Raw genomic sequence first — 14,333 nt, 5'->3', positions numbered from 1 at the left:
CAATTAGTTTCTACTATAGAATGACTCATCCAAAAGTTTAGAGACGAAAATTGAGAAAATTTTCTTGAGAAAGTTGTCTCTTTCTGCAAGCAATTTGAAATTGACATTCCATATTTAAATGTCCATTATATTAAAGGTCAAGGTCGTTATGAATAGGTTCACATTATAATAGAACATCATTATCATTTTGACATATTCAATATTACCACAAACTTTCAATTATAAGAGCACGGTGAAGGGACGATGGAACTTTTGGCACTTATTTCAACTTTGGATCATAATGATGCCTATAAATCTTTTAGCATGGATGATATACATAGTCTTGAAAAGTATTATCCTCTTTACTTTTCTAAGCAGTAGAAAATTAATCTGTGATTTCAGTTGAAATATTTTGAATTATATCGAGAATTGATAGAGATAGAAAAAGTAGAGACATACTATCTTATTAACAGATTAATTCATCTTGTTTTAACTCTTCTAATGTCTATAACGACTACCGAATGAGCATTTTCAGATATGAAAGTTGTTAAAACAAGACTTCACAACAAAATGGAATATGAATTTTCTGCAAATATTTCAGTTGTCTATATAGAATAGATTTTTTCATCTTTTGTATATAATAAAAATTTAGTATATAAAGAGAACAGATATATATATATATCTTGTTATTATATTTGATAATTTAAATTTTGGCCCTACAAAGTCAAATTCCAAGTAATCTGAGGAATCAGTCTTGCAACGTTCCTACTTGAATGGTGTCAGTCTACACAGGTCCTCCTCTGTTTGTGGCAGTTCTGAACTACTTACGTACATGGGTAAAATGGAAAAGACAAGTAAAACAATTCCACCCCTCAGCGATCACAATCCAATTTAGTTCAGTGGTCGAAAGCTGGTTTTAGTCAGTCAGACGGTATCAAACTCTGAGCTGATGAGCAGCTGTCCAAAATCTGTTTAGAATTTATCACACGCTTCAATCACCTTGGCTTGGCTTTATGGGAGGGGGGGCATGCTCTAGTACAACGGCTTCACCGTTATCCATAGCGAGGCTCAAACAAGCATCTTGATCAACCATTTGATTGGCTTACGTCCCAGACCATAACCACATCAATCATGGCGACTCATCTTAAAACTTGGCACATAATTCAATCAAAAGACAAAAGACTGGGAAAATAAGTGTTTATGACCAACCTTTAAGGGCGAAGAACACAATTTGACCAAAGCATTCTTCGAGCCTAAACTGTATACTAGGCATTTTCTTTGGTTTTTACCCATGCCATGGTCCATTACCAATCTATCAGCTCTTCTTTTTTCTGCATCGAAGTACATAATATTATACAGTTTAGACTAGCATACCAAAGCATTCTTCAAGCCTAAACTGTATAATAGACAAAGGCCATATTCAAGGAATCCTGGTATTTTGTTGTTGGTATAGAAAAATACTTCCTCCCATTCTATAATATTGCCTCTAATTATGATGTTCAATCAATCAGAGAATGAGAATGACGGGGCAGGCTCAAGCCCACAAAAGACTGACTAAGTTCAAATTAAAGCAAAAATTTTCTGTATTCCAGCAAAAAAAGTTTGCCTCAACCAACTTAAAGCCTGTCTAGCCTTTGACACATGCTCAACGTCACCAGGCTTCAATGATTGCCTGCTCCTGTTTAAGCTCTCCTGCATTCCAAAAAAGTTCAGGTTAGTTCTGCAGGAAAGCCGGCATTTCTGGAATCAAATAACAATCATAAAAAGAGAAAAAGAAAAAATTAAAAGAAAAAAAAAAGAGCACGCACGCGCGCCAGTGTCCCACAAATTGACAAATTCAAACAAAATTACCCGAGTCTTTTTGGGACAGACCACAGATTCCCAGTTTGGTGTCCATGGTAGGACCCTAGCAGAAGTGGGTGTAGACTATAGCCTAAATTATTACAATCGACAAGTACCAAGAACAGAGACCTCAGCACAAGCATTTCATAACACAATATTCTCGATTAAGCATGGATATGCATCTCTTGCTTAGTGACATCAATAAGAAAAAGACGTAAAAACAAACCACCACCACTAGTCTTCAATGGCCTAATGGTATAATGGCATATCCCCTCTTTTCAAAAGTATGGGGTTGGATTATAACTCTTGGTGCTAAAAGGTGTCCGCCCCCACGTGTCAAGTCTATAAACTCCTAGAGGTATTTTGCTTCTTTTTATCATGGGTTGTTTCTCATTTCCACCCTAATAATAACAGCCATGCTGCAGCCAGCAAATTTCAACGATAACCATCAGCCTAGTATTAGATGATGTCTTTTTCAAAATCAAAAGAAAGCCAAAGGATCGACCAATCAGTCAACCAAAACGCCTTATCAGATAAAGCATATCATAGTGAGTAAAGCAGAAATTTTAAAAATGATTAGGTTGACTACTTTTTTTTTTCTTTAATTCATTCTATTAACTTGGGGTTTACCCAAACTTCAATTTACAACTATCAAAAGAAAAACAATATTAATACATCACGTAAAAAGTAATAAGTCGGTGAAACATAGAGAAGCACCAACCAATCTTTCATTGATCCACCAACTTTAAAACAGAACTCTCTACGAGTACGCGTATACTTCTTATCGTTTTGCAGGAGAAGCTTTGCTTCCCTAATTTTTCCTAGAATTTATTGCCTTTCAATTATTTTCTGCACCTCAAGCAAGGAAAAGATGGACGATATACCAAACTTGACAGAGCAGAGGTGATTACAGATAGCTGAGCAATAAATCAACTCCAATCCAATCAACTGTCAGGTAGTGGAAAAGGGAATTGAAAACCTCAAAGAGAGAAGCACGATACTGCTTTCGTGTCAGCAATATGTCTAAGAAAGAAGGCTTAACTGACAGCAGCAGATATGCACATGGGATAGACGAAATCCTGGCAGCTCTTGTCTAAAGACCGAAACCATCCTAGATTTGATTGGCATATTCAAAGGAAAGTTCCTATGAACCACCTCTGCCTGACTTGCATTGTCATTGAGACATAAGCATTGTATTCACATGTCCAAACCAGATTGAAACTGTGACCTCATTTCCTAATCCATTGGCAGAAACATTAATCTGTAAAAAATGGTGCCTACTTATCAAAAATCTTGCAGGTAAACTATCCAACTTCTCATTTTAGGTCTACAAAATAGGCACATATGTTGTTGAAGTTGTCTATATAGCGAATACCAGGTGCCTATTAAAGACTAAATGAATCGAACATTTTCTTAAGGCCTAGTTTGGTTTGCGGAATGGTCATTCCAATAGGAAAATGAATAACTATTCTTGGGAAAAAAAAGGTGGTGGAATGGAATAGCTATTTCTATTCTTTTATTTGGTAATAACTCACACATTTTAATTGGAGTTCAAAAAAAATTACTAAAAAGACCCTACATTATATATATATATATATATTTAAAAAAAAAAAAACCAAAACCAAAAAATAAAATTGAAAGAAACTGGCAACCACAACAACTAGAGGTAGCTGCAGCCACCTCTGAGTGGCCTTCGGGGGTGGCCGGGGACCCTAGGGGTGGCCATGGCCACCCCCGAAGCCCATCGGGGGTGGCAGAGAATTGGGGGTGGCACACTTGCTCCGGGGGTGGTCGCACCACCCCTGGAAAGCCTTAGTGGTCCCCCCGAGGCATTCCAGGGGTGGTGCGACCACCCCTGGCCCTCCACATTGGCTGGCCAACCACCCCAATGGGTGGCCGGCAAACCACTTTGGGGTTTAGATTTTCCTTTTTCTTTTTCTTTTTTTATAAAAAAATATTTGAAAGAAAATAAAAAATGAGTTTTTTTTTTTTTTTTTGAAAAATGTCGTCTTTACCCCAAAAAGTAGCTATTCCTCTCATTTTTTAGAGGAATATGTATTCTTCTTCGTAAGGGAATAGCTATTCCAATGGGAATAACTATTCCATGAAATATACCCCTACCAAACTAAAGAATATAGGACTAACCATTCTATTCCAAAAGCCTATTCCGCGAACCAAACGAGGCCTAAAAGCAAACAAAAACCTGTTGACACCATTCTCAACAACACTTATTCTGCGGCTACTCCAACAAGAATCTTTTCCGTCTCTCTCTCAACTTGATCCCCACTGGACAGGTAGCACAAAATACTTCCCAGACTTCCACCAGTATAGATAGTTTATTGTCCATCAATCTGGAGAGGCCAGAAATTATCCCAAAGCTTGATTGGAAAAATGAGTTGAGATTGAAAAACAGGTGCTATACAATGGGCTGAGCGGAGATTAAGATAGGTATTTCTTATTGGGCTGCCTCAGGCAGACACTGGATCAGCTTATCCTTTTCTCCTCACAGGAATATGGTTATGTTCCTTTTTCTAATCCATCTCTCAATGCCGGACTTATTAATCGCATCAGTAGAGTTCTGTCAAGTCATAGAAAAAGCTTAATTCAGATCGATCATTGTGCAGCAGATTCTTCATTTCCAAATCTCAGCAAGCAAGTTCTCCAGATTTCAGGACTCTTCATGAGTCATCATACTTGTAAAGAAATTTTCGTTTTATCCTGGTGAATCTTGGACAACAAATATGGGATGTCTAATACTACATCCATAAAATAAATAGAGAAGCACTCCCTTTGAAATCCTAAGCCTAGCGATCCAAAACAAGCACCCTTTTTTGGTTCAAAAGTAAGTCTACATAGGTCATTTATCCAAATGTATAGCTTTTAGTCAATTTTATTGAATCAAGGGTAATTTGGTAAATCAAATAGCTGCTGAAAATGGCTATGGTTGCAGGTCATTGGTCAAACTTTATCAATAGGTGAGTCTAATTGAGCTATGGGGCCTTGCCTCGAGTCAGATTTTATTAGTAGGTTAGCCTCATTGTACCATTGCATCATGATGTTTGGCCTTCACCTTGGTGTATTAATAGTTTCTACCTAAGAAGACAAGTATACAAGAGATTCTATAACGAGGGACCAAAAATGTGAAGTGTTTGTAAAATCAAAACAAGGATCTAGATTTGAAACCAATAACTCCACCATTGATGAGTATAAATAAATGAGTGAAAAAATTGGTGCACTAAAGTCCCGATATAATGTTTCATGCCCTCTAATGTAAAACTATTGCATTTCACTTATATACACAAAGACCAGCACGATTGGATGACACAACAAAGCTTTTGAATTTTCTTATTCCAAAATACAGGCCATGAATACAGTTATGAACTGATTAAGAAAGAATCCATGCGCAATCCAAAGAAAGAAAAAAACCAAAACAAAGCCCAAAGCACCGAACAATTTAACAAAAGACAGCTCAATGTCTCTTTCATTACACTTGCTCATGACACACTGATTAACAAAACGCAAAAGCCTAAAAAAATCTGGGTACTTCTCAAAGATTATTGGAGTTGGATTAATAAAGTTTTGAAATTTAAGTGTTTTAGCTTATGAAAGGTATCTTCCCATTCCTAAACCTCTACAACCAATTATAACCAACAACCAGATGTAATTCTCCACTCATTTCTGCACCCTACTTCAAATCTTCCTTAGAAACCAAAATCCATCCATCCATATATCAAGTTGCACATATAATTTCAAAAGGTCAGATTTGTTACTGATCTTGACAACCGCCCAGAGCCAAGTTTCAGTTTCTTCCAGCCAAACATAAACCCCAAAACACAACCCTTTTCCCTACACCTTTAGAAACCATAAAACGCCAATGATATTTTTTTAACTTTTGGCACCAATCAACCCCCGAATGCCTGCCTCAAAATCCCAATTTCGATGCTGCCCAGAAATTTCCTGCAATCAGAAATATTGGAGTTGAACCCGTTTTTGCCCGTAAACCTCAAGCTTTTCAAAATCGTGATCAATCTACTGATCCTAAACCACTTCTGCTAACGCTAAAATACTTGTAGCCCCCTAAGACTTCATGCCAAATCCATCCAATGTTTATCCACCAGCACGAATGAATTTAAGAATGCCATGGGGTCACATTTTGAAAATAAAGAAAGAAAAAAACAAGTCAGCTAATGCAAAAAAGGGACATTCATACTCAAATTAAACTCACAAGAAGAAGCTAATCTTCCCCAAAATCTGAGATCACAGTACCTGAAACGCTAAAACCTAAGGAAGTGGAAAGCAAAGAGAGCTTCGAGAACACCCAAACACGCCCCGGCGAAGACATCGGAAAGGAAGTGGCGGCCGAGAAAAACCCTGGAGACGGAGGTCAGCACCGCCCAGACCCAAACAAGAAAGAGAGCATAATTCACGGCCTCATGATCCGATATAGCAGCGGCGGAGAGGTGGGCGAGGGAGGCGACGAAGAAGACGCGGGAGGCGTGGCCGCTGGGGAAGGAGAAGTGGTCGACGGATACGGCGACGTTCATGGTGGAGGCGTTGTTGTGGGGAGGGCGCGGACGGCGGAAGAAAAGCTTGACGAGGCCGACGAAAGCGAGGTCGAGAAGGAGGCCGAGGAGGAGTGGGGGGAGGAAGGGGCGGAGCAGAGTGGGGCTGAGGAGGAGGGAAAGGGAGATCGGGAAGAAGAGGCGGAAGTCGGCGGAGAGCTCGAGGAGGAGGAGGAGGGAGTAGGGGAGGAGCGGCCGGGTTATGGTGTGGAGGTGATGGGAGAGGGTGGCGTCTACGCTTATTAGCCGGCCGAGGAGTGTGCCGCCGCCGCCGGATTTGCCTGCTGGTGCGTCCATGGGTGGGTTTGGGTGCATTTTGAGAACTCCTTTTCTCCTGGTGTCCTACAAACAATTCCACCGTACGGAATCTCAACAATTTCTATAACAAAAAAAAATAATGTGTCATTCATGTAAGAGCACTAGCAGATTTCCAACCATTTTTTCTATATTTAAGAAATAAAATTACTTTTTGCTTCCTTATAAAAAATACCCTACAATAGATTCCATTACATTTCTTTATATCAATTAAATATTATTTTTTTACTCTTATTTTATTTTTTTTTTTCTCTTTTTCCTACTTTTTCTCTCTTCCCTATATCAATTAATTATACTTCTTTTATATTAAAATAATACATAGGGAATGAATAGTAGACATGTATACATTGGGAATCACTATTCATTCCCAACCTCCTCATCTAAATATAGGGCATCTGCTGTGGGAGGTTTTTTGATGTTTTTCATGAAATTTTCTCTAAATATAAAGAAGGGAACCAATATAGAGTAACTGCTACTAGTGCTCTAAAGTTAGTAAATTGACGAGAGTGATAAAGAATTATATAAAATTCAAAGAGTTCTCAAAATGCATTAGGGTTCACTTTCATGTGAGAGGTGTTGTGTCTATGTTATGTGGGTGTTGTAAAACTAGAATTTTCCAAATTCAAGAGATAATTATTTGTGTTACATCAATAATCAATTAACTACCTTTTATGAATTTTGTTCAAAAAAAAAAAAAAAAAAAACTACCTTTTATGAATAAAAATAAATAATCAATTAACTAAAACCTCGGCTGGTGGAATATTAAATAATTAACAAGAATATGTTATTTGCATATTTCTTTATGTGTCATAGTCGGAGGTGATATTAAGCATGTAAATAATAAGGCTTGCTTTTCAAACATGTGCTTCAAACTATCTGAAACAACAAAATCCATTACCCACTTCTTATTTGCCGACGATCTTCTTATTTTGGCTAAAGCCACTTCTTTTGAAGGCCCGTACTATTCAATCTTATTTGACTTCTGATTGTGCTTGGTCTGGCCAACAAGTTAATGTAGCAAAATCCTCTCTTCTCTTCAGCAAAAATGCTTTGGCTTCTACCATCTGCAGCTCTGTCTTTTTCTTATCTTGGCCTTCCTTTGTTTATTGGGAAATCAAAGAGACAAGGTGTTAAACAAAATTGAGGGCCGGCGAGCAAAGACTTCTTCCCAAGCTGGACGTACGGTGCTTATTAAAGCTATTGCATCAGCTATTCCATCCTATGTTATGAGCACTTTTCTCCTGCCGGATTCTTTGTGTAAAACCTTAGATCGTCATTTTAAAAATTTCTGGTGAGGTTTTCTTATGGACAAATCCAGAAATCTGTCTTTCAAGTCTTGGTAATTCTTCAGTATGCCCCGTTCTCAAGGTGGTTTTGGGATTCGAGATATGAAGTCTACTAATTTAGCTCTCATTACCAAGCTCGGCTGGACTTTTATTACTCATGCTACAAAGGTCTGGGTTCAACATCTGCATAAGAAATATATTCCTTACAGAAATTTCTTTTCGGCTCCTACTGCCCCTTCAGCCTCTTGGCTGTGGTAGGGTATTCAGAAATGTAAACCTTTGCATATTGCAGGTGCCTGTCTCCCAAGTTTCTACTTCCTCAGACTTTCCTATCTGGACTACTGTTTGGGTCCCTATACTGCCTTCTTTTACTCCACAGCCGAAATTCCGGAATAATAGGGACTTACCAATGGGTTTTATTTCGAATTTTATTCACTCAAGCACAAACCAATGGAATCTGATTGCTCTTCAATCTGTTTTTGATGCTGCTTCGGTATATGAAATTTCCAAAATTCGCATTTCCTTTAACACACAGACTAGTTATATTTGGACTTTTTCTACTTCGGGACTTTTTTCTACAAATTTTGCCTATCTTTAGATAAAGAATTCCCAACATGCATTACCAATTCTGGCTAGCGCTTCCTTGTCATTTTGGAAGAAACTCTGGAAATTAAATCTAAATGACCAGTTACGGGTTTTCCTCTGGAAAATAGTTTGGAATATCCTCTACACACGGGAGCATTTAAATTATGTTTTCTCCTTGCCAAACTCGATATCCATTTGTCCTCTCTGCAAAAATGGGGAAGACTCCCTATCCCATCTGTTCTTTAGATGCACCTATGCTAGAATCATATGGTGTCTTTTTTCCCTTGGCCGGTTGATTCTGCAGCTCTTACCTTCACGACCAATTTGGATTGGATTATGGTCATTCTCTCTCCTTGCCACTTTCTACATCTTCCTCAAGCACAGTATTTGCTACTATGGCCTGTGATCTTTTATGAACTCATCGGAACAAGGCCTTCCACGAAGGTATTTCTTTTGATGCATTATCTCTCTCTCACCAGATTAATAAAGTGGTTCTGGAGCATTCTAAGGCTTGGCTATCTCTTGGCCCCGAACCAGTTGAAAAATGGAGTCCCCCTCCTCGGCCTTCTTTCAAAATAAATTTTGATACTGCTATAAGAGATAACTTCTCAGCCCAGGCAGCTGTTTGTCGGGATCATCAAGGGAAAATCATCAAAATGGATACTACCATCAATCCTCCCTGCCAGCCAAATATGGGGGAAGCTCTAGCTGCTCAGCTTGCCATCTCCTTAGCTATATCTCTAAACCTCAAGCAGGTTATTCTAGAAGGCGACTCGCAAATAGTTTATCTTCGCTCTGCAAAATCCATCTATTGCTCGGGATTGGAGAATTTCTTCTATTATCCATATTACCATAGACTCTGTTCCATTGCATCTTTCCTGGTCCGCTCAAAAAGTTGATAGAAGTGCAAACTTCCGTGCTCACTTTATGGCACAAAGGGAGAGTTATATCTGTTAGCATTCCCAGTTACCCTTCCAGTTACTCGTCTCCAAGCTCCTCAATCCAAATTGTCAGCGGAAAAGATCCACCCTTTTAATATTCTTTTCTTCGCTGTTCTTTGTTGTTCTTAGTTGTTCTATTTCCATGTAATAGTTGGTTTAGTTTCTTCCGGCCATGTTTCATATGGTGTTGTTGTTTGTTTGTTACCAAGTACTTATAAAATAATAATAATAATAATAAAGAAGGAACAACAAAACTAAATAGAGCCTATTAGGTGGGCATGACAACAAAGTTCCAATTAAGTTCTTGAAGGAGTGATTGAAGCCAACAATGGGGCTCGAACAAACATGACATCATTTGACATGAGACCACGACCACGAGGCATCAATGGGGCTCGAACCTACAAACGGCACCTTCACGCTTTTGATATAACCTTTCTTTCGCTTTATTTTTTATTTTTTTCGTGGGCCTTTTTGTTCCTCCATGTTGGAGGATGAGAAGTGTTCCTTCAACGAAATTTTGAAATATTAAGAAGAATGTCAACGAATCTTTGCTCTCAGTAACTTTTTCATATATATATTAGACACACAGACATATAGTTAAATGTCCTTTTTTATTTTTTATTTTTCACGTAAATTAAATTATTTCTTGCCATTGTATAAGACATTAAAGGTCAACGCATCCTTTCAACAGAAGCAATCTCTAGAAATTGTAAGGTCATCCAATGTTACTATCACCCTGTTCACGTCCCTAAAACATATGGAAAATATAAAGTACAAATCCACGATTTAGTGAGTTCGTACATGAAAAAACATGTCATTTATTCGGTGCACTCAATATTTTCTAGAGGGAAGAGGAACCATACACAATCATGCAATAGGGTTATTGTTGGAATAATAACAAAAAATCATGTTGATCCAATATAATTATATATGATATCACATTAGTAAAAGTCAGAGCTACTCTTCCGTATGTTTTATTTGTACTTTTTAACCTCTTACAGTGAGATTTATGCATCCCGTGAGACATATGGTACAACAAAGGTGCTCCGATGAGGTATAAAATGGTCAGCTACCACTAGTTATCCAACTGAGCCCTACCTCGGGCGATCCACACAATTGGCGATGCCGTGAGGTTTGACCACCATCTGTACATGGTTGCACTGATCACTTCTAGACATTGGATCCAAAGCAATCAACATTAAAATAAAACTAGGCTATAGGATCAAGCCTATATACTAATATGGCCATGCTCCATATTCTTCACTCATATTTTCCATAGTAGCCATTTCATACAATGATACTAATCATTTCTTATTCTTCCATAGATTTACAAATCACACAATCAATCATTCATTTTTTTTTTTTCAGATATTCAATTTGCACAAAACGTAGACATGCAAAAGTTGGTAAATATTTTTCAAGTGAGTTTCACTCATTTTGGTTGTAAGGGTCTCCTTGATACACATTCTTGAATCCCCCAACACTGTTGTCTGCCAAATACCATATCGTTAGAAGGATCTATCGGGCTAAAAACCTAGCCCTAGTCCTCAAAATAGCCTAAATAGGCATTCTAGACCCGCTGTGATCGATCAACATTGCTCAGTGCTAATCCCTGGTCGAAAAATGATGACGATGTTCATCACCTCCAACCTTCGTAAAAACTCACTTTTAGCTCCAGTGAGGCCTATAGAGGCCCTGAGACTCAAAAAGATCACTCATTTTATTCATCTGAGACCTTTAAACACTTAAAGTCGAAAACTTTTATGCATTAAAACTACAAAGTTAACAACTTTATAAACTTTCCATTAACAACCCTTCAAAAGCTCCAATAAACAATCCATGTTCACATCTTTCAGAGCCTAGAGCTTGGATTATAACCTACAAAGTCCGTTTACATCAACGAACAATAAAAAGGTAGGGTTTTTATTTAAAAGAACTTAAAACCTTTCACTTAGACCATGATTAAAACCCCTTAAACGAGCTTAACACACACACACACACAAAACCAACTATGTGAAAGACAATAAATACCACGAGATTATAAGACTAGAGCAAGAGTTCTCACATCATGAGGCCTTGATCTCCCAAAAATCACCTCAAAGCTACCACATCTCTCTCTCTCTCTCTCTCCTGAGCACCTTGAAAAACCTATCAGACCAAATGGTCGCTAGGGTTAGCCTAAGTATGAATTTATAGGCTAATCACCACTTATGCAAGTCTTGGATGTATTCAAATCGCATTATGACTAACCCCAATCGATCACTAAAAGGGATGTTGTTAGGTCTTAGATATTGGCCCTATTTGGTGATCAAAACTTCGGTTGTAAAACTTTTCAACACCAAAGTCTTTTGGGGTATAAATTTAAGTAATTCTATGTAGATTGCAAATATGTTACCTAGATTGTCACCGGACTATCCTTATGAAATTCATGGATAAAGAAAGACTTCAAGGACTCTCAAGAGCACCCTCACCAGATGTGTGACTTGGTTGTGCTTTACGCTGGTTGTCCCAGTGAACTCCCTTACCAGAGCTCTTACTTAGTCATGCTTATGCTGATGGATCTAGTGGATTTCTAAAGAGCTCTATTACCTAAGCTGTCAGCTTACTGTGTTGATGCAGATGATTCCAGGGGACTTCTAGAGAACTCCTTCATCTGGAAAGCGTCCCTACGCCGCTAAATTGTTCAAGAGATCATTAGCGATGAAACCCTACCAGCATCCTTATGAATATCAGATTGTCCTTATGCCACAGAGATTTCTACATTGTGTTGAAGCTATTTTTATGTGATTTCTCTCCATCCTATAAATACTTAAGGATGCACTTTTTCTTAGGGAAAGAAAGCATATCAAGAAATCATTCTAGAGCCTTTGAGAGGTTTCTTGGCTTCACCATTTGTTGAGCCAAGAGAGTTTTTGTGAAAATCCATTCTATCTTTCTCTCTCTTGGAGTTTGTTAGCTTTCAAACCACAACCATTACATATCCTTCAACCATTTGAGTTCAAGTTGATGATACATGCTATTATGATGATAAATTTAGAACTAAATTTCAGATCATGATTTTCGTTTCCGTATGCTCCTTTTTACTCTAATTTAATTTTAGGGTAATTTCTCCAGTCAATTACTAGTTAATTGAATTGACAAAATTGACAGTAACCTTTCCAGTTAGATAAATACAATTACATAATTTTGGGGGCGTTATAGAGGTATTAGTCCTGAGTGAAGATGACATACTTAGATCATTAGCAGTAGCTTTCCTAAATCCAATTCTCTTATCTAAATGTAGGAAAAATTCTTAAAGAATCACTTGAAACACGCTCTCATCCTGTTTCCTTAACCTAGGAAAGCGAAAGTGATACCCTAAACACTTTTAGTTCCCAAAACATTATTTTAGGGCCCGTTTGGTTTGCGGGATAAACCCTTAAAATAGAATGACTGTTCCTATAGAATATCCATTATTTTATTTGTATGGACCTATTCTTATGAATAGTATTCCTTTGCAAAGAGAAATACCCATTCCTCTAAAAATTGAGAGGAATAGACAACGTTTTTTGGAAAAAAAAAAAAAAAAAAAAAAAAAAAACATTAACCCTTCAACTGTGACGACTTTTTTTTTTTTTTTTTTTTTTTTTTTTTTTTCTCGTATAAATACCAAAATGAGTCATCACAGTGGCATAACTACTTGTCGCAAAGCCAACATATGGTACATACCCCATAATATGTACATGATATACAGAGTCAACATCTATGTAGCGGAAAACATAATCTAAACAGCAGAAAGCAACTCATATAAAACTATCATAAGATAATTACAACAATCAGAGCCATTTAACATATATCTGTTTAAAGCTTTAAACATAACATTAATTACATACTCAAAAGAATGGCTTTACAAGTACACGTGTCACAAGCAACACGAGCCATATACAAAATAAATACAAAATAATGGATAACTCATGGTCCAGCAATTACAACCGTCGCGGTGAGCTTCAGTCGTAATATTTCAAATACAATGCTATGGGGTCATCTTTTATATCCATGATACTTGTAGCTAAAGCATTAACATCTATACGATCATGGTATTAGTATCGTTTGTATAGGTAAAGGTATGAGTTCTCCACCTCAATAGTATAATACTCACTAAGTTTTCTCATAGAACCTGAAAAATTGAATTGACTTCTAAAAGTAAAGTGTGTGCATAAGTGTCAACAAAAATTAAGGCACAGCGGAAAGTAAATGGCACACAGATTTTTGTTGACGAAGTGGAAACTCAGTTAAGAGAAAAACCACTCCGGGGCAGCCAAACCCAGGAATTCCACTATTCAGAAGACAAAGCTAGATACAAGTTAGTAACACTCACATATACCGATGCAGTGGTCGTACCTTGATCTCTGACATGTAACCCAACACGAACGCTTTCCAACCAGGTTCACCTACCTGAAGGGGTCTTCAATGGAACTCCTTACCTTAGAGCCGACCTCTAAGATAGAATTCGATTTATAACACATCACACTTGAAAAACGGCTCTAGAGGAAATAACACGTCTCTAAGCTCTAATGGAATTCACACCGAATTCTTGCAGCTCTAAGTGCCCAAGGACCCCTATTTATAGTCTAGGGTTCAGAATGAGCGTCAGGCAAAATAAGCCTGTGAGCCGTCCGAACGGTGGACCATGACCGTCCAGACGAACAACTGTGCGATAGGATTTTCCGAAATTTTTGCAGAGAAATCTTTCCTGTATAAGAACATCGTCCGGACGGGATGGCTCGATCGTCCGGACGGACGCACGTCCGCTGCAAGTAATTTCCATAACAGGCTTCGTGCGT

General features: G+C 37.9%; 1 protein-coding gene across 2 annotated transcripts; it reads right to left on the bottom strand.

Annotated features, from left to right (window-relative positions):
- Positions 1–1,429: 1,429 nt before the first annotated feature.
- Positions 1,430–6,764, bottom strand: LOC133854900 (probable lipid phosphate phosphatase beta). Of its 2 annotated transcripts, none has more exons than XM_062291167.1 (2): positions 6,088–6,763; positions 1,430–1,671 (listed from the first exon to the last, which is right to left on the bottom strand). In XM_062291167.1, exon 1 carries the CDS (start codon positions 6,696–6,698, stop codon positions 6,096–6,098), a length of 603 nt encoding a protein of 200 aa, XP_062147151.1. In that variant the 5' UTR covers positions 6,699–6,763; the 3' UTR covers positions 1,430–1,671; positions 6,088–6,095. The 2 variants fall into 2 exon arrangements, with proteins under 2 accessions (XP_062147151.1, XP_062147152.1); XM_062291168.1 differs by lacking the exon at positions 1,430–1,671 and adding an exon at positions 5,136–5,904 and having other exon boundaries at positions 6,088–6,764.
- Between the last annotated feature and the right edge of the window lie 7,569 nt (positions 6,765–14,333).

This window comes from Alnus glutinosa, chromosome 13, assembly GCF_958979055.1.
Source record: "Alnus glutinosa chromosome 13, dhAlnGlut1.1, whole genome shotgun sequence".
In the NCBI taxonomy this organism is placed as follows: Eukaryota; Viridiplantae; Streptophyta; class Magnoliopsida; order Fagales; family Betulaceae; genus Alnus; species Alnus glutinosa.
Note: the sequence above shows the minus strand (reverse complement) of the source record. Positions and strands in the feature narration are given on the sequence as shown.